Below are 21,100 nucleotides of genomic sequence, written 5' to 3' on the forward strand. Positions count from 1 at the left end.
CCAGGCAAAGCAATAACATCTCCATGGTGACAAGTAGTTAGTGGACCTCCATCCTGAAAAGTTGTGCAGTGCACCTTATTAAAAATCATAATTGTGATTTTAAACTCACAATTCAACATTGGTTAAATCCTGCTGTCACTCACTCCTCACAGAGCCTCACACAAACAAACAAACAATGGAGAAGTGGTTGGGAAAAACAGTCTGTGATACGCTGTTCATTTTTATATTCAATGCAGTTGTCTGCTCAAAATAAAAAATCTGCATTACATATTTTCTATACATTGTTTTAAGGCACTTTAAAATCCTACAAAAGTATGCAAAAGTACACAAGTCTTGAAGCTTGAATCTTGCCTTGTGATTTAGTGTGCATAATCCAACTATTTTTATATCCATAAACTGCAGATAGGAAGAGCTTTTGTGCATTGTGAGATTTGAAGCTAGACTGCTAATTCCACATGGGGTTGTGCGCAGAGGCTGCCCTCGGTGCACTCTGCTGCCAGTGAATTATTGAGCGCGTTAGTGTTGGACGTGTCTGTTGCTTCAGCTCACCCGGCCGTGCATGATGTGACACTGAACCAAGGCTGTGCGCACTAGCTCTGTCACTCCACTCAGTCTATAAAGTGCTCTGTATTTCACTTCACAGACAGGTGAATATTAGGGATGCAGCAGTACAGTTTTCTCATGAGTCGATGTGCATAGTTCACAGTATCAATACGATTTGGATTAAGCCTGGGCACTTATTTGAGTTGGCACATTTATCAAATCTAAAAGGCTATAATTAATTAGAAAGAATGTCCTCTGTAAAGATCAAGAAAGCCTGCATTTTTTATAGAATTTTGTTTAGCGCATGTTACTAACTAGAAGAAAATGAAACCAGAAAGTGCTGCATTGGTCATTGCATATTCATAGCTTATACAAGCTCCACATTTACTTGTACCAACAGGAGATATGCACTTTAAAAAGGCTCACAACAGAACTACTAAAGCATGGCTGTGATAGTAAAAGTCTGTTAAATGAAATGCACCTATTTTAATCATCAAACCCGTGAATATGCCAAACGAGTTTCCATCCTCTAAGCAAGCAACACAGTTGCAGTCCTGTAATGAAATAATTTGGTAAAATATACAAAGAATTCTCTTCCCTATATTTCAATACAGCAGCCCACGATATAGATATCAGTATCTGTATTTAGATAGACGTGTGATAGGGCTGAATGGTTTGGGAAATTATATTTATATAATTATATTATATAAAGGCTTGCTAGGGAACATTTCTCCCTATATATGGTTACAAGCATTTTTCATTGTACTTTTTGTTGCCGACAAATTCCTTGTCCATGTCCTTACTGTGACCAACCCACTACCTGCTTGTTTCCAAGGAGATGTTACTGCTTCTCTTTACGGCACTGCCTGTATGTTCTTCTTCTTAATGAACTTATACTTTTGTTTCTGTCTTCTTTTGGTCATCCGCAAAAAAAGCTTTATTAATGCACATGATATGGGAATGTTTCACAGTATGGCTTTAATCACAAGTCTAAACACTGATTGTTGACAATCAAAATTCATTGGGCATTCATCAACATTTCATAAAAAAACTGAAATATGAGTATCTCATAGATTTCTAAACCACAGGGTTGGCAGGTTTGTGTAAGATGCCATATTTCATTGAACGCCATATTTCATTCAAAAATGTAATACCTAAATAATTGTCGTCTTTGTGATTTGCTAATTCCATGTATTCATATTGTTTCTACAATTCAATTGCAATTAATCTTGTAGTGATAAAACACCCACTGTGAAAGAAAACACCCCAAAGAGAAAATTACTCTTTCAAAGTCCCATCTACAATTAAGAATTGAGTTTGATTGCTTGAGGCAAGTGTTCCAGAGTTGGGCATATTAATATTCCCTCAGTGTGGACTCTAAGACGCGTTCACAAACTGCTGCAAATTGAAATAAATATGACTAAGAAAAAGGCAATACTGAGTTTGTGTGATTAAAAGTGGCATTTAATAGGTGTTGCTACTTGCGTTGCCGCTCAGAGTGAATTCTGTCTGAAGTTCCATCCTGTGCATATTTATAGACCCCCTGTGAGGTCTGGAATGGAGAGTATGGCCTCATCTGCTCTCACTGTGAGCTGTACGAGCCAGCACTGATTAGACTGTCACACGTTAAATGTCAAGAAAAAATGTATTTCATAAGGGCTTCACTAAACTAATATGTTGGAATTTTTTTGGTTTTACAAAATGAGAGTTGTAGTTATTCAGAGTAAATGGTTTTTAGTAATCTCTTGAGGTTGTTGGTGTGTAGTTCGCACGTCTTGGCTTTTTGGCAAGGGAAAAAAGTTGAAGTGCATTATTGAAAATTTCTATTTGATTGTGTTGCAAACTTGATTCAGTCTAGTACCATCACCAGATAATAATACTGCTGAAGAAATCATCCTACTCAATAGAGCCCGACCAATATATCGGCCGATATGGGTAACTGGATGGATATCGGATATTGGCCGATATGCTTGCTGATAGGGGCTGATATTTCATGTGGGCATGTGATACGTCGTTAAAAATCTTAGACTCTCTACATTCTGTTCATTTAATCCAATTTACAGACAGATAATTGTCCAAATATGTGGCTCCACATCAGTATTTATCTGCATAGTCATTTGTCTGTGTGTGTGTCTGTACTGTCCCTGAACACACCAGAGTCGCTTCACTCATGTGAGTTTGTTTACACACGTAGACATAGATCCAAACATTAAGATTATTTTCTTTTTACGGACAATCGGTTTGTGTCTGGATTAAAAGGACATTTATTAGTGCAGACTTGTGATGTGAGGAGGAGCCTGTGTGAGCGGTGAGTGTTGGAAATATGTCGACTCTGAAGCTAGTTTTAGTTTTCATTTGTTATGGGTTAGCTGCTGTAGCTCTCACACATAAACAGGCTGTTTTCTATTGGCCTATTGTAAAGTGACTATATTGGCCGTATATTTGTTACTGGACCTACATTGATATGTAAATGAGCTGTGAATAGACGTGTGAATGATGACATTTGCGCATATAATTAATTACCGCGGCGCGCACGTATTTACGGCTAAAAGCTATTAGCGGTAGTTTCTTTACTGGTTACGGGTCGGTCGCAAACGAAACGGCTCTTAGAGCCGACTCTTTGAAGCGAACGACGGGAGCCTGCTCCTTATTAGGAGCCGTGTTTTCTCTTTCTCTCACTTTTTTTCTCTTCACGCCGCATGCAGACTTGTGGTAGTTTGGCAGCGGCTGAAAAGGAAACTTTGAGAAATTTGCATGTACATAGGATAAAAAAACAACAACAAAAAAACTAGCATATTTGGCTGTAGTTTAGCATAAAATAAATAAACCAGGACTAATCTTGGGCACGAGATAGAGACCGAGTCCCGACACTCAGTCCTGGTTTAGTCCTGATTCAGTCCTGCTTTAGACGTGCTTTACACCTGCTTGTAACAAAACAATCTGAAGAGCCGCTTGGGAGCAAAAAGAACCAGCAGCTTTTAGTGAACTGAGCCAAAAGAGCCGGTTCTCTAAAAAGAACTGGAATACCTATCACTAGTGTCTAGAATGTGATGTAAAAATTCCATTAAGTCAACCTACTGTCTGTAAATATGATGTAAAGAGGCAGAATAACAATAAATGTTGCCTAAATAAACCCAATTTAAAATCCACCAGAGCCAAAACTAAGCTTTTTAAACAGTTCAACATTTACAGTGAATTTTTACATCACTAAATATATCGGCGATTATATTGGCCATCGGCAGCTCCAACTTCCATTATATCGGTTTCATATCGGCCACAGCAAAATCCATACCGGTCGGGCTCGACTACTCAATTCAGTCCTATATTCATAAGAATGTTTTATGATTCTAGACATCGATTGACTGAAGCAACAGTACAAAAAGACAGAAATGTTATATAATATTGTGAGCAGGTAAAGGTGTGTTGTATATTGCATTTTTGTTATTGAAAATTGTCTTCTGTATCTTTTGTATCTTCTCTGCAAACTGTCTATTTTAAATTGATTGTTTTTCACTTTTGTAGACCAAGAATGATTTTTAAAGAATGTCAAAATACTAAAAAAAAATGGTTAGAAAGTGACATTTCTGCACTATTGTTCGTAATTTTACAATCCTCTCACACATTTCTGTTGAATTGCCAGTATATCAAAATACTCCCAAAAATGATTGAGATATTCGCCTTTGACAATATCACCCACCTCTATGTTAAAACTACCATCTGTAATTAGACCAGCCGACCCACCCTTGTTGTATTCTCACATATCTCCACTAGATGCTAGCTATGTTACTTCTGTCTGAGTGTGCCAGCTTTGGTCTAACAGAAGAAGACCAGACAAAAAAAATCTAATAAAATCAAATAAACCTACTTTATAAACATGGCTTTAAAGTACATGTGCCTGATGGTAACCTGAATGATATAACCTGTATTGCTTTACATTCTAACATCTCCAACCTTTTCTCTTGTTTCAGCCCTGCAATGTTACTGTGAGCGATGCAGCGCAAACTCCAGCTGCACCACGGACGGGATCTGCTATGCCGCCATCCGTCGCTCGGGCAATCGTCTGATCACGGAGCGGAGCATGTGCGTCCACGAGAGTGAGCTGTTTCCCCGCGACCGGCCCTTCATCTGCGCCCAGTCCAACAAGCAGGAGACGGGTATCTACCCCATCTGCTGCCTCACCGACTACTGCAACAAGAACCCCGATCCCGCCAGCTTCCCCGGTCAGTACCTACCGCCGAGCACTAGGGCAGTGCTGTGGTAGATTTTAGTGTAGAAAAAGATGGAAACTGTAACATTTTAGTTAATTTTAGTTTAGTTTATCTCCTTTTGTACCTCAAATCCACTGTGTATCTTTAGCTAAATTGCTAGAAAGCAAATATTTTAAAAGCATTAATAGCCCTATATAATTTTTTTACAGTAATGCTGCACAATATATTGAAATTCCAAATTGACTTGGCGCAGTTATCGAAATGATTTGGGTAATAGATTGTCAGTAAACAATAAAATATCCAGTCTTTTTTTTTATTTTTATGAAATAGAAATTTTAAAAAGTGTATGATTATAAATTTTATGTTCAACACAACTCTGGAACTCTGCCTGATTTTGACCCCTGACGCTACCTGCTGTGTGGACATGGACAAAAATCAGCCGATTGGTCAATTTATCTTCAACATTTGTGCTCTTTGCTGCCAGCTGTTTATAATAAGAACAACTGACTTGACCCAATATATTAATTAATATGTTTGCTAGTGTAAACAATAACATTAATGTTTGGCTTTGGAGAAGGCTAACAACAACAGATTTTACAGCACTATAAAACACAGTTAATGAGCAAGTTCAATGACTTTGAACCCAGACATCTCATTTCGGAATTCAGAGTTCCCAAGGACCACATGAACGCAGCATTAATGACATGTCTGTTAGTATTTATTTGAATAATGCTTGTGCGTCTAGTATTCAGTCATTATCTGTTTTCTTCCAGGTAGTGTTCATTAGTATTGGCACTAGATCCTTCTGTACACACTATAATCTTAAATAACATATATAAAAGTACTATGGCATACCAATTACCGCTTAGTTAGCGACTAGGAGTGTGACGGTAGATGTATTTGTGCTGAACCGTTTCGGTACGGGATGTTTGGTGCAGGGCAGTCCACAAGTGAGTTTGCGCAATTTGTGTGTGTTTACATTCCACCACTACATGTGCAGCTACACGGAAGGCTCAGCTCTTTAATATTCACGAGGGAACTCGTCCGTCATTGAGGTGGCAGTGTTTCCGCGGCGCTGTATAGTTAGGGCGGCTACCTTGACAACTGTTGCTAATGCCTTGACTACATCCCTCTGAACCACGTGAATCCTCGCAGAACTACAGTCATTGCGCTAACTGCCAGCAGATCTGCACTTACTGCAGACAGTGTGGTTGTTGTTTTTTCAGCCAAAAAATATGAAGACTGAGTAAAACTTCATGCTGGAACTGTTAGTGCTGCGCTTTACTTTTTGAAAACTTTTGTTTACTGTTTACAAGGAATTTATTTTTTATAATATTTCATAAATTTCTTGCTTATTTGAGAATACTTTATTTAACTTATTAGTATTACCGAGCAGCACTTTGCATTTATTTTTTTTTCCGGTTTGTATTATGTTAAAACAAATTGCTGGTTTAATAAAAACACAAGCAACAAGCACATTTTTTTGCATTTTGTTCCCTTTCTGTACCGAAAATGAGCTGAACTGTAACTTCAAAACCGAGGTACGTACCGAACAGTGATTTTTGTGTACTGTTACACCCATATTAGCTACTAGAATGTGGTAAACTTAGTGGTCTGAGAGATAATATAATACAAGACAATACTAAAATTGTTGTTGTAACATTGAGCAAATTTGGGAGATTGATTTTTATCCTCTGTAATTTGAAAACTGCCAAAAACATGCAAAAAGAAAAAGAAAAATTCAACCTGTGATTAATTTTGTCATTCATTCTCTTTGGTGCAGTAATTGAACCTCAACCAAGACCTTTGCTTTACAAGCATGTTTTAGCACACTTCTGATAGGCAGCAACAATATGAATAAAAAAATAAATTTTCATTTCTGAATATTATCATTTTTGTCTGTATCACCTTTTGTTCACCTTTACCTAGAGAATCTTTTTTGACTAGATAAATTCTTTTTTGAATTATATCAGCAAAAATCCACAAATGCAAGCACATTTAAATAGTAATGTGGTGAACCTTGACCCACAATTCTGCCTAGACTTGAATAATTATTTCAGTTTTTTTTTTTTTCCAAGTCAGTGTCTTCTTTGACAATGGAAGTGAATCAAAGAGGAATTTATTCAAGGGTGTGTCCAAGTTTGGTCCTGCTTTGGAACCAGTTCGTGTCCTAATGTAGATTTGATTTGGTCCTGTTCCAGTCCTGGTTTAGTTCTGTTCCAGTCCAGGTTTAGTTCTGGCTTTAATCCCAGTTTAATTACAGTTTAATGGTAATTGTGCAAGTGTGAATGCACAATTAAAATTCATTAACTCTTTCCCCCCTGGACGCCTACTAGGAACAACCCATACATATGTTACTAGGGCTACCCATAGAGCATAATTGCATAAAAGAAAACAGACTTCCACGAGTGATTTCAGGGCAATTTTGGTTCATAATCGAGTATAAAGCCAAGATAGTTTGTTCGGATATCGCAGGACTCCGTACAGACGCATCAGCGGCATTCTCATCTTCGTAAGATTCACTCTCTGTAAGTCCGTCGCTAGTGCTGTTTTCCACTTTATAATCACCTTCATCATCACTTTGAAATCTATAAAAGTCACTTTCTCTAAACTTACCCATAAAATACGTCCGCTCCTCATTATTTCTAAAACTGTGCGCCGCAGCGCGATCTTTCCATTGCACGTGTTTCGTGTTGTGTTTTTTCCGGAAGCTACCATCGTCACTACTTCGATTAACTTCGGAAAAAATCTGCGAAAACATATCCTTGAATCCTAATGGTCAGCCTAGTGTGGGTTGTAGTGGAACCTACCTATCGCAGTCTCTGTTTAAATGTGAAAAACCGAGCCGTTTCTAAAGGTCGTCAAATCACGTCTTTAGTGATACAGCGGAGGTGTCAAAAGTCGTCATTAAGGGTACGGGGGGGTCGTCAAATGTCGTCTTCATGGGGGAAAGAGTTAAAAGATCTTTGATCAGATTCTCTAATAATAACTGTAATTTTTGTCTGTGTTTGCTGTCCAGTGCCCACAACGAAGACCCCTTCTTTAGGCCCCGTTGCCCTGGCAGCGGTCATTGCAGGACCGGTGTGTGTGCTGTGCCTGCTGCTGGTGGTGGCATTCTACGTGTGCCACAGTCACAGAGGCCTGGGGGCTGGAGGAGCAGGGGCCCATCACCACAGAGTCCCCAATGAGGAGGACCCCCACATGGACCACCCCTTCATCACTGTGGGAACCACCCTGAAGGACCTGATCTACGACATGACCACCTCTGGCTCAGGATCAGGTGAGTTCAGTGTAATACTGTCATTACAAAGATCATATGACTCGCATAAGAATATATCCGAAGTGTAGCCTCTGCCTGTTTACGAACACAACAGATTGCACATAAAGGCGCATGTCTGGATGTTACCGAACTGAGAACCGGAACATTACTTTGCCAACTGTTGTGTGAAAAAGAAACCCCTCTTAATGTGGGATGTGTCATAGACGTTGTGTGAAAGTGATATGTAAGGATGTGCACAGCCACACTCTACACACCCTGGTGCAGGGCCATCCTAGGTGCATCTCCAGCCCAGATCTGTGGATGTGTGAGTATTCCTCTCAGGCTTGGCAAAGGCTCTTCTGGCCCTGCCATAAATTAGCACCTCTCTGTGGAGGCTGGCGCCTTCCACACGCTGCCAGCACACGCCGTTTAGTCACTCTCCTGCTGCAGCCAGCATATTGAGAGTGAGGAGAGGGCTCATTTACAGCCGCACATTTGTTTAGGATCCTCCTGACGACTATTGGGGAGATTTTACTCTTCACGAAGGGTGTGACTACCAAACCTGTTATTTTAAAACCAATAAGCCGTTGAAAAGCAACCAATTGGAATTGTAGACATTTAATGAATCCACATTCAATATTTTTAATCTTACTGCCTGTGTCATAGAATTTAAATTTTGGTTTCTTTGAAGTCTGATACTTGAGTAAATGAAATACACATTTGAACAGATTTTAGTCTAATAATGGTGTAATAATAATAATAAGAGCCATTGCTCTTGTACACATGTTGATGAGAGGTTACCCACAGTAACCTCTTCACTGCCCTATGTGGGTCCCAGGCCTGCCACTACTGGTGCAGAGGACTATTGCCCGAACCATCATCCTCCAGGAGAGCATCGGGAAGGGCCGCTTTGGAGAGGTGTGGAGGGGCAAGTGGCGCGGGGAAGAGGTGGCAGTCAAGATCTTCTCTTCCCGTGAAGAGCGCTCCTGGTTCAGAGAGGCCGAGATCTACCAGACTGTCATGCTGCGTCACGAGAACATCCTGGGCTTCATCGCTGCCGACAACAAAGGTGAGTGCAACATTTAAAGTATGGCTAAACACAAAAACTCCACCTACAACCACATTTCAAACAGCTGCTAAACTGCACAGTACCTGGAGGACTTAAGAAAAGAATGAAGAGAGTCGAGGCGTTGGAGGTATAAGGAACAGTGTGATTGGTCTAGCTTCAAACTGCGTCCCTGCAGCCATCTGTTTGTAATCAGGAATCAGGGCAGTCTTTTGTGACGTCACCAACTACTGGAAATTTCAAAGGCCACTAAAGGCAGCATTAACTGAATCAGACTTTTCTGACCCAAGCTGCAAAGTTTCCTAGTTTACACAAAAATGGCCAAAAACGTTGCTATTAAAAAACCCAAAACATTTGGATTTTGTGTTTTGTGCTTAATTGATTTATTGCAGTCCATTATTTGGTAAACTGTTAATGTGAATCAGAGCATTTTTGCAGAGGTAATAGGCTGACAGAATTCTCGAAACTATTACTATGAATAATGATTTTTGCTTTTATCCATATTTCAGAATGTGTGATGTCACGGTCTCACTTTGGGAGCTAGAGCCTTCAGTACAGTTTAATATTTCAAAATTTGTTTCTTCTGGCTGTACTGGCATACTTCAGCTCCTCTTCGGTAAAATTACAATTATGTGTTAAAGGTGCTGTACTGTCTCAAAGGTCCTATGTTTAGCAAAATTGAGTCTTGTGAGCTTTAAACCATGTTCTAATGTAGTGCCCTCCTCATAAACATATGTGCAGTTATGTTTTGTTCGGTAGTTTGCAAGTCAACAGCTATCTTTTACCTTTTGTTCATTAGAGATTGGCAATTTCTGAAATTATCCAAATAATTCTAGGGAAGGTGTATGGAGTTTAAAGCAGTGGAGCACTTTCTGTATTGCAACATGACATCGCAATGTGGAACAGAGTGGTTTTAGTTTGAGAGAAGAAGAGATGAACATAGACTAAATATACAGGATTTAAACTTTTGTGAATGAAAGAAAACACAACTTGTGATGTATGTTTTTGATGAGGAAACATTATAACATGGTTCAGAAATAACTTGGGCATGGGCAATTTTTAATAACCTAAAAAAAATTAATATTTATTCATTACAGCTATCTAAAGTTATATCTCTACTTTTTAAACACATTCCTAATTATGTGCAGTGGGAGTTTTCACAACTTTCAGAGGCTAGAGTGGAGGTTTGCAGTCACTGTAGTGCTTATAACAGCAACTACCATGCTAACAGCGCACCAGTATCACTTCCTGATTTGCAGATCATAAAAACCCTTGGATGAACCCGATAAAGCTGCTTTTTTCTTGTGTCAAAACAATTTTAACTTTATATGAAAAAAATCGAGTACTTTAAGTCTTGTTCGTTCCTTGTTTAGCCTTGGTGTAGTCCTTGTGAAGCAAAGTATTTTCTGAGGAGGTACTTATCAAAAGTTTGAGTCACTGAACCAATTTAAAGTAGGCCAAAAGCACTATTTTATTTTATTTTTTAAGCATTTTGTACATTGTGATTTTGATTATAACATACCAACATTTCATTTAATAAGAAATTGGGCAGGAGGTAGTTGCTGTGTGATTAAGATAAGTGTCTGGAATAGGGATGGGCATGATTAATCGATTAATCGATAATTGATCATTAAGAATTTCATCGATTATGTTAATTTTAATCGACAAACCGAATGTAGGTTGCTGTGCGTAGCATGACCAAACAGGGGTCCGTACCTGTAGCTCTCTGCACTCAGAAGGAGTGAGACACAAACATTCGATCAGTCTGCAATGTACCGAAGCACAAATGTGTATTTAACGATGATTTATACAAGAAAATCCAGGCTTTCTTTTAATCCGACAAAAGTTGACCGTATCAGCGACACAAGAGCTGTAGTTTTATCTTCGCTGAGTTTATGCAAATTGGCGATGCGGTTTTAAGTTTCGTTTCTGTGAGAGTTGTGCAAAACTGAATTAAACACATTATAATCTCAGACGGATTGATGTGGCTCTAAAGTCGTTACGGTTTATATGTCGTAAAGTTGAATTTATTTATGCAGATTAGTAGTGCAGATAGTAATAATAATGATGATCATTTTAATATAAAAACGTTAATGATTAATTGATAATCGATCGTTAATTCTTCCGACAATCGATTAAGAAAATTTCATCGAATGCCCATCCCTAGTCTGGAATGAGTAGTCTGAAAATTGCGCCTTTGAAATGAATGGGAGCCGTAACACGGCATTGGAGTGTAAGGTGGGAGAGTGCTGCAGACAGACTGTGTGGGCAGCGGCAAACATGTCTGCCTGCGTGTGCTCCACCCGTCTCCATGGTGATGCTCGCTCCCCTACACCTATATTATGCACACCTTCAGTACAGTAAACATTAGACAGCGGTAAGCCATGTTGGTCAGGAGTTTTGAATTTTTTTCCTCTAGTTCATGAAATTGCCTTTAAAGGTCCAAAATTTAATGTTGTGAGCTTTATGCCAAGTTAGAATGTTGTTAAACTCATCAAAAACATACCTGGAGTTTTGTTTTGTTTCATTCACGCATGTTTGAGTAATCCTGGTTTATTAGTCTGTCAGCGTTTTCAAACCTCAAAATGCTCTGTTCCACCTTGTAAATATGCATGGTTTGTGTGTTAAACATGTGTGCATGAAATAGAACACAACTCCAGATATATTTTTGATGCAATGTGTTGTCAAAGCTGACATTTGTGAAACAATAAAAAATAATGATATTGCCTAAGCATTAATTAGAGGTATTTTGGGATAAAAACCATACAGAAGTAATTATCTGGGATGGTTCCAGTGAGTTGTTTGTCTATCATGGTTCAAAATCAGAGTGAGACTGCGGGACTCTGAACAATGTTTCTCTATCATGGTTTCAATTACTGTATTTTTCAGACTATAAGTTGCGTTTTTTTTTCAAGGTTTGGGTGGTCCTGTGACTTACACTCCGGTGGGATTTATATATTAAAATTTTCAGACGGACAGCCATGAGAGGGCGTGCTAAGCTTGTGTGTCAGTATCTAGTACTACTATTACTCCTGTACCACTGTCACTTCGCACTCTACTGCGCATGTCTCCTGTAGAAAACACCGCTGTCTTGCTGCAAATAGTGAAATATGCAGCTGAAAACAGTAATCGAGCAGCAGAAAGAACGTTTGGAGTGAGCGACAATCTTGTGAGGGACTGGTGGAAAGCTTGGATGGAGAACACAGCTTGACAGCAACCGGTGGGGTACACCACGCAACTTTCCTGGAAGTCATTGGATGAATTGGCAAAGCCTGAACTTCAGTGACAACCGAAACCATCCTGTCAGGATAGAAAGAAAGGTAGATAGAAAGGCCAGACTAATTCTAACTGGAACTGATGCTGAGTCTGACGACGGCTACACAGAAGAGGAAGCGGCGCTCTGTTTACATCATGGATCTGTGGTTTATCTCTGGAGGTGAGAAGTGACACCGAGGATGAAGAATTCTATGGATTTAGTGATTTGGAGTGAGATCGTGAGTTTGGTAAACTTGTGTTATATTGTTTATGCTATAATTATCTAAATAACTGTTAATATGTTAACGCAACATATTAACGCTTATTCAGCCTGTTGTTCTCTGTTCTATTATTATTACTATAACTTGACTTTGATGATGAAATGTTGGTTCCTGGTCTCTGATTTTATAAAAAACATTTCTCCAAAAAGTGCGACTTATGTTTTTTTCCTTCTTCATTGTGCATTTTTTGGCTGGTGCGATTTATACTCTGGAGCGACTTATAGTCTGGAAAATACGGTACCAACTTTTCTATTGGGGGTGAGGGGCAGCCACCATATAGATGTTGCCTGGAATGTTTCACAATACAGTCCCTGACAAGAGTCTTGTCGCTTATCCATTTTGTAGAAACAAAAGCTTATAACTTGACTTTAAATTAATCGATTGGTTTTAGAAATGTCTCGTATGAAAGCTAAAACCCTCCCAAATTATGCTCAATAAACTAAAATAAATTTGCTTCACTGAAAAAAGATTGATCATTTAATGAACACAGAAAGGTCAGATTTTGGCAAGACAAAAGTTTAGTCGCCTACAGAAAATTGAACAAATAATTTACTTCAAATACAAAAATATGTTGCATAACGTCAGTGAATTAAGTAGTGGTGCTGTGAGATCCATATTTAATATCTTGTATGACTTCCATGAGCTTGAAGGACGCATCCATGTGGTTCGACAATGATTCATACAATTTGTTGATGAAGTCATCAGGAATAGCAAAGAAAGCAGTCTTACATGCCTCCCAGAGTTCATCAAGATTCTTTGGTTTTACCTTCCATGCTTCCTCTTTCATTCTACCCCAGACATGCTCAGTGATGTTCATGTCTGGTGACTGGGCTGGCCAGTCCTGGAGCACCTTCATCTTCTTCGCCTTGAGAAACTTTGATGTCGAGATAGAAGTATGCAATGGAGCACCATCCTGCTGCAAAATTTGACCCCTTTTATGGTTGGGAATGTAAGAGGTAGCTAATACTTCTTGATATTTTAGGTTATTGATATTGCCTTCCACCCTGCAAATGTCTCACACACCCCCATACTGGATGGAACCCCAGACCATGATTTTTCCGCCACCAAACTTAACTATTTTCTGGGTGAATCTTGGATCCATGCGGGCTCCAGTAGGTCTTCTGCAATATTTGCGGCGGCTGTGATGTAATTCAACCGAGGATTCATCTGAGAAATCCACCTTCTGCCACTTTTCCAGTGTCCATCCTTTTAGCAGGCTGTGGGCCTTGGCAAATGCCACACGTTTTTTTAATTGCCTTTTGTTTAGTGCTGGTTTCTGTGCACTGATTCGACCATGGAGGCCATTTCGAGACAGAATTCTACAAACTGTTCCGGTTGACACAGGGACTTGAGGTGACCAGGCCTGGTGGAGCTCTGCTGCAGTGGAAAATGGGCTGGCCTTGGATTTTCCAATCAACAAATGGTCCTCCCGAGCAGTTGTCTTGCGGGGTCTGCCGGACCTGGGCTTGTCAGAAACATCTCCAGTCATTTCAGGTCTTTTTCTTATTCTTTGTACTTGACGCTGAGACACATTGAAGATGTCAGCCACCTCAGCAGTGGATCTGGTCTTCAGCCTCTTGATAATTAATGCTTTGGTCTCAGGGTGGATCTTAGGCATGTTGTCAGAGGTCAAGTTGCAGTTGATGTGAAGGTCTGGTGTGCTGAGGTTCTTTTTATACACAAAAACTAACTGATTGATCAGTAACTGATCACAGGTGAGGCTGTAATCTAGGATTGGGTGCATCATATGACAAGGCGACAAGACTTTTGTCTTGCCAAAATCTGACCTTTCTAAATGATCAATCTTTTTTCAGTGAAGCAAATTTTTTTTTGTATATTGAGCATAATTTGGGAGGGTTTTAGCTTTCATATGAGACATTTCTAAAACCAATCGATTAATTTAAAGTCAGGTTATAAGCTTTTGTTTCTACAAAATGGATAAGCGACAAGATTTTTGTCAGGGACTGTATATTAAACTTGGCTAACATGCATTTATTCAATTACAGCTGTTTTTATTGCTTAAAAATATCCGAAAAGCCTGCATTCTGACTGTGAGCGTTGGCGTCTCTCCATAGATCTGACCTGTAACTTTTCACATACTTTTCTCCATTCAGATATACAAGTTGAATGCCATTGTGTAATATTGTGGAATATTAAAAGCAGGTAATGGGTCCTCCACCAGAAAGGTTACATAGAGTACCTATTAACTGAGCCCATTTTTACTTCACTGATGATTGTTCAGTGTTAAAAATGCAAAGCACCTGTGTATATTTTAGAATGTACACTTTCTTGAAACATCTAACCTTCAAAGCACTTTCATCAGAGCTCTTAAACGCAGCTTAGACAATATATAAATAATACTTGATAAATATGTAAATCTGTGTGTGTTTGTGCAGATAATGGCACGTGGACTCAGCTGTGGCTTGTTTCGGACTACCATGAACACGGCTCCCTGTTCGACTACCTGAACCGCTACACCGTGACCGTGGAGGGTATGATCAAACTGTCCCTGTCCACCGCCAGCGGCCTCGCCCACCTGCACATGGAGATCGTAGGCACGCAAGGTGAGATGCGACACACAGCTGGTACATTACAATGCTGGGAGAACTGTACTGCGTACGTGGTGGTTCAACTAGTGGAAAATTTCAAGAGTAATATTAGCATTTTTTTTCTTCTTCTGATTAGTATTTATTGGATTGTCTTTGTAAATAAGCAGAAATGTGCTAAAATGTGCCCTTGGTTGAGGGTCAAGTATTGTGCACAATATGAACAAACTGCAAAATGAGCCGCGCAAGTGCAGAAATTTCACCTTGTCACAGTTTTTAATTTTTTTTTCTAATCGTCCCTTTTTGCAGCTACTTTTATTTTAGCTCTGTATTCACTATACTCAGCATTAAAAGTTTGCATCAAGATCAAGAGCCAGGCTATGATTTAGATTTGATCTTGATGTATTTTGATGCATCTTTTCTAAAGCTATCTGCTGTTTCTGAAAGTTTACATTTATGATTGGTTAAATCCACCTGTCACTCACTCAGAGCATGATGGAGGCTGACCAATAGAAGGAGTGGGTGGTGGGAAAAAAAAAAATGGTTTTGACAATAGAGCTGCATTAAACAAAAAAAGTAGGGAAACACAATATGCCAAGCTGACCAAAATAGTCTATTACCATTTTATTATTTTTTACTCCTTGTTATTGTAATATAATGTGATGTTGAGTTACATTGTCCAAGTAATTTCCCTTGTGGATCAATAAAGTTTGTCTAAGTCTAAAATGAGATTACGGTTCAAACTCTACTAGACTATTTCAATATATTGCCCTGAGTAAGTTTGTATTTCTTCACAGTGAAATCCCTGTAGACTGTATTGAAAACCACAGATCTGACTTGCTGTCTGCTTGTGTAGGTAAACCGGCCATAGCTCACAGAGACCTGAAGTCCAAGAACATCCTAGTGAAGAAGAATGGCACGTGTTGTATCGCAGACCTGGGGCTGGCAGTGCGTCACGACTCTGCCACAGACACCATCGACATCGCCCCCAACCACCGGGTCGGAACCAAGAGGTGTGTTCACTGCCCCACTCTATGCTCAGGCTTTCAGACTTCAGATTTTTCAATATCTTTTGGTATTGAAGATTGACTTGGCAGGAAACAACACAAGATGCTAATCCTGAATTGCAGCAATCATAACATCAGAAAATAGATAAAACCATTTCCATAAAAGCAAGTATAAAAATTGAAAAACTGAATACACTCTAACACAAGCCTAGCCTATTTCACATTGGGCTGATTTTTGTTCCTTGTTTTGACCAATTTCCAATATAGCTTTCAGTTATTTCAATGCTAGCTTAGTTTTCTACCATGTTATAACATTCTATGCATGTTTCAGTAATTGAGAGATCTCTCCTGGGCCCTCTTCCAACCCTCCTTTTGGTTAGACGTTAGCTCCTGTCCAATGCTCCGCTCACAATCCATGATCCCACAAACAAACTGATCATCGAATACTGGCTCGAACGTCCCCCAGGCTTGAAAGTCCCAGCTCGAATGTCCCATTCTCTCAGCTTGAACATCCCCCTACTCCCTTCCCTTGGGCGGTACTTGGGTAACTGCTCTGCCCGGGAGAGGGAGGATGTCCTCACCAGTCTTCAGTTGGCTGCATCACGCACTGTGATGTACAGAGTTAGAAAATCAGCTTCTATATCATAATAAATTGAAATGTGAATGTAGCGAGACCAAATGTCAGGCCTTGTTTATGTCATTTTACCAATCTTCCCGAAGCGGCACATATTTTTTTCAGTATGTAATATCAATATAATCCTCAAGTTTACTATGAAATCATATTTAAATTTTTTTTTCTTAATCTGTAACTGTTGATTTGGGAAGAAATATAAATTATTTCCTTACCTGCCATGAACATAATTTGTAAGCAGCGCAACACAAGAAACTTGGAAAGCTACAGAATTTCAAAAATCATTCAGAATCACTTTAGACCACAGTTGAGACCACATTATTTTTGCATGTGTATGCATTTGTATGCATGAATAAATGTGTTGAGATATAGTGTAACTTGCGTGTGTACAATATACATAATGACAAAAAATACATATAATTACATATAATTTTTTTTATATGTATATAGATTAACTAACTTAGTTCCATAAAGGGTTACAATTAGGGTTACAAGTTACAATTCAGGGGGACTTTCCAGCCAGTGGGACTTTCCAGCTGGTTCCCGATGGTGCTCTGTTAATATGTTGTTTCTGGTGAATATAGTATTTCCAAACCAAGTAAAGGCAACATGATCTAAATATGTTATGTGTTAGCAATTGTACTCCATACAAGTGTAATACCCCTTCTTAATAAGAGAAACTTTTTAATCAGTGCCAATTTTCACACAGATATAGTCCAATTTTATTCTGAACACTGCTCCAAACCACATGTTTTTACTGACAGAAAAATTGGTTGTAGAACTCTTGATTAAATAGCCCCAAGCACGCCACTGACAGCTCGTTTTGATTAAAATTCAATTAATTGTGCAACCCAACTTTCGCGCCACACACAACTTTTCAGATAGTCTGGCTTTTTAACAATAAGGCATTAGGGGAGCATTTTAATACTCTGGTTGTTTGTAACCCGTTTGTGAAGTGAATTGTGAATATTTTGTTGCTAGGAAACTGCTGTTTTACATTGCATTTTATTGTGCTTACATAAATAGCAAGGTAATTAAGGTACAGTTTTAGTGGCCATACTAGATGTGAAGGCTAACACCATTTCAAAATGCTACTTTAGTCTTTCAAAAAGCCATCATACGCTTGAAAGTAATTGCTACTGTAAAGAGGCAGGGCCAGCAGAACCAGTTTTGCAGCTTTGAACAGGAAGTCAATGCACCGTTTCTATTAAGTCTTTTTAGATCAGTATTGCGTGTACAGTGAACAAAATGCATTATGGTGATTTGCTTGATTTCATAGTCTATTACTAAATGCCAAAAAAAGCAGCATATGTCTCTGTAAGTGCAGATATTACTGTTCTATTCCAAAGGAGAAGGATTTAGATAGTGGGGTTGGATGTTATATCGGTTCCTGTATCAGTCGATATCAAAGAGAGGGTTTTGGCAAATTGCTGAGCTGTTGTATGTCCCAAATATCTGCAGGTTGATTCAATATTTTTTCCTAGTTTGTCCTCATTGTAATAGATTTGACTTTTTGAATAGATCAATGGGGAGAAACCGTATACGGTATAAAGAAGTGGACTAAAGCAGTGTGACGTCACCCATAGCATGGCTCCAGTCAAATGAAGCTCATGAGGCTAGCAGTTATAAGGGCCAATTTGGAGCTCCATATTAGGAATAGGAATTTATTTAGGGACAAAATAGCAAAATAAAAACCACAGGATCGGATTAACACAAAAACATTTTAAGACCTAAGTGACGAGACTCACTGCAGCAGTTTGACAGAGGAGTGACAATTTTTCACTGTAAAGACAATGGGAGCCAGAGTCAATGGAGCCGGAAGTGCCCTCATGCACACTTCCCTATTTGGAATGCGGTGGCTAGCTGGTTGGCTACGCCTATTTATATTTACAGACTATGGGAGAAATGGAATATTTCTGTATCACAGATGGCTGTATCACACGTCATGCTAAACCGAAGTAATTACTTTATAGCCAAGATAAATCAAAAAGTTAGTAGTACAAAAGTGTACAAAAAGTAAATTTATGACATTTATTTCATCTTAAGTTATATTTCCTGTCCTTGCTATGGATTTATTGAGAAATACTGAACCAAAAGGCGGATAATGTATCATCTCAAAAATTGTGTATCGGACCATCCCCAGCGATTGGTAATGTAATTGACGATTGTATTGCGAAACTTTAGGTATGTAACAATGACCGAAATATTGTAATATTGTATCATCAAAGTTCTCACAATAATATCGTGGACCATCACAATGTATCGAATGACAAGTTTCTTTGCTTAACTTAAGAGTTATGGTGCAGGAATAGCTAAAAAAGACAGGGAACTACATAGACCATGATCCTTTGCTCCATTTCAGTGTAGACTACTGGAAGAAATAACAGTTCTAAGCACTTTTAAGTCTTAGTTCTTTGGATTAAGTTTTGTCAAGGCATTTTAAGAGGAAAAAGTAGCGTATTAACAGTTTTGTTAGCCTCCACAAAATATCGCAATAAATATCGTAACATGAGATGTATATTGTGAAAATACTGTACAGAGAGATTTGGATATCGTTACATCCCTAATCGTGAGCCTCGTAAATTTCGTAAAAATCATAAATATTGTACTGTGTGGTTCATACCGTGACGATATCGTATCATGAGACTTGGATATCGTTACACCCCTACGAAACTTGCATTATTGTAGTATCACAGTTGTTATTGCACACCTTATTAACAAAACCTTTAAAAGCACTTCCCACTCTTTTGTATCTTGAGCTATGTGTGGTCGTGTCCGGCTCCACTCTCCTCTCTCTCGGATCTGATAGGGCTGATGATAAAGCTGCTCTTTGTCTGATCAGGGCTGACCTTGGCTACTACTCCTCTTGTGATGCAGCCTGAGCCCACATTATCAAACGGTAACATCTTCAATAAAGGGCCAGGTCCGCAACTACACTTCCAGGTGAAATCAAAACTGTGAACTACTCTGGAACAGTGCTGGCACTTAGAGAAGTTTTGCGTACTGGGTTAGAGCTGGTTGATTAAAGGCATCCTGTGTAGAACTATTGGACTGATAGTTTCCTGTTTTGAGCGGAGAATTTTAATGATAACCTTGGAGTTGATGGAGCTCAGTATTGTGTTGTCACACCTTTTTGATTTTCATTTAGCCTAATGTTAAATCAATGGAGATTTTAAGATGTTAAATACTAGCCTGTAATTTGTTAAGAAGCATAATATTTTCCACAAGCAACAAAATACCCTGCTTCAAAACTGATAGAACTATAACTATAGTTTAGATCTGCACAAACATGTTCTGAAATGTAATTCTTGTATAATTTTGTCTGTTCATATTTCAGCATTTTTTCAATTATTCTGGACGTGTTGGAAATGGGAACTTTGAACAAAATCGTATTATTAAAACATAAATTCGCAATCCTGGACAAAAAAATTGCAATTTGATATTTTTCACAAATCATTCAGCCCTAGTAAATACAAAATTTAACATTAATTCAAAAAGTCCGACTAAGGACTGATAATGTACCAGTAGTGTATCTCATAGTATTGGGTCTTGTTTAGTTTTTAAAATAGTTTTGGTTAATGCATGTAACCAAAACTTAATGTTTAGTTAATGTTTGGTTAATGCATAAAGAAAAACTTAACCTGGATTTATTTGCCGTGACTCCAGTTTAGATTTTGGTCTATTTGATAAGCACATCTTCTATGTCAGTTGAACTGCCATTCAGGAAGATTGTCCATTGGCTCATAAGCTCCAGCATAGGTCAATATTTAGTTTGGGCGGACTCCCAGACTAAAGGAAATGCATGAAGCTTTGTTTAAACACTTATGTTTGAAGAGGGTCTGCACAAAATGTAACCATGCAGCTCGTTTAGAGGTCTGTTATCAGATAGGGTTGTGGATGTCTGAAAATAATGGCTTCAGAATGGATAAATATTGTTGCTGTTTTACTTTTATAATGTACACTCAAGCTGAACAATTTGGGAAGATATCTAATTGCAATTTTCTGAGAAGCATTGAGACTGTGATTTGATTTGTGTTAAGTTTTAAGTCGCCTTATTCTGCCCTGCCCACTTTTGTCTTTTAAATGCTTCTAAACCGCTCTTTCTTGTGGTAACACGTCCGGTAAACAGGGATCCCATTCATTTCAATGGTGAATTTGAGAAAAGTTTTGCATCTTAAATATGACATAAAGTAGACTCCTTTGTGTAAAATGTTGTGCACCATCAAGTCAGCACTCCATCTACTTTCTGGGCTTTAATGTGACTTTATAGCCTGTTTTGAACTTATTTGCTGTAGAGAGCGGCA

At 38.7% G+C, this 21,100-nt stretch overlaps 1 protein-coding gene across 1 annotated transcript in view; it reads left to right on the plus strand.

The window, feature by feature from the left end:
* tgfbr1b (transforming growth factor, beta receptor 1 b) overlaps nt 1-21,100 on the plus strand; it is a 56,897-nt gene that overhangs the window by 15,864 nt on the left and 19,933 nt on the right. Inside the window, exons 2-6 of the mRNA XM_055150771.1 lie at nt 4,512-4,763; nt 7,771-8,031; nt 8,849-9,079; nt 15,009-15,176; nt 16,015-16,171. Coding sequence (XP_055006746.1) covers nt 4,512-4,763; nt 7,771-8,031; nt 8,849-9,079; nt 15,009-15,176; nt 16,015-16,171 — 1,069 coding nt within the window. The remainder of the gene's footprint in view (nt 1-4,511; nt 4,764-7,770; nt 8,032-8,848; nt 9,080-15,008; nt 15,177-16,014; nt 16,172-21,100) is intronic.

The sequence above is a fragment of the Boleophthalmus pectinirostris genome, unplaced genomic scaffold (assembly GCF_026225935.1).
Source record: "Boleophthalmus pectinirostris isolate CB_2022bp ecotype Guang Dong unplaced genomic scaffold, ASM2622593v1 HiC_scaffold_15, whole genome shotgun sequence".
Lineage (NCBI taxonomy): Eukaryota > Metazoa > Chordata > Actinopteri > Gobiiformes > Gobiidae > Boleophthalmus > Boleophthalmus pectinirostris.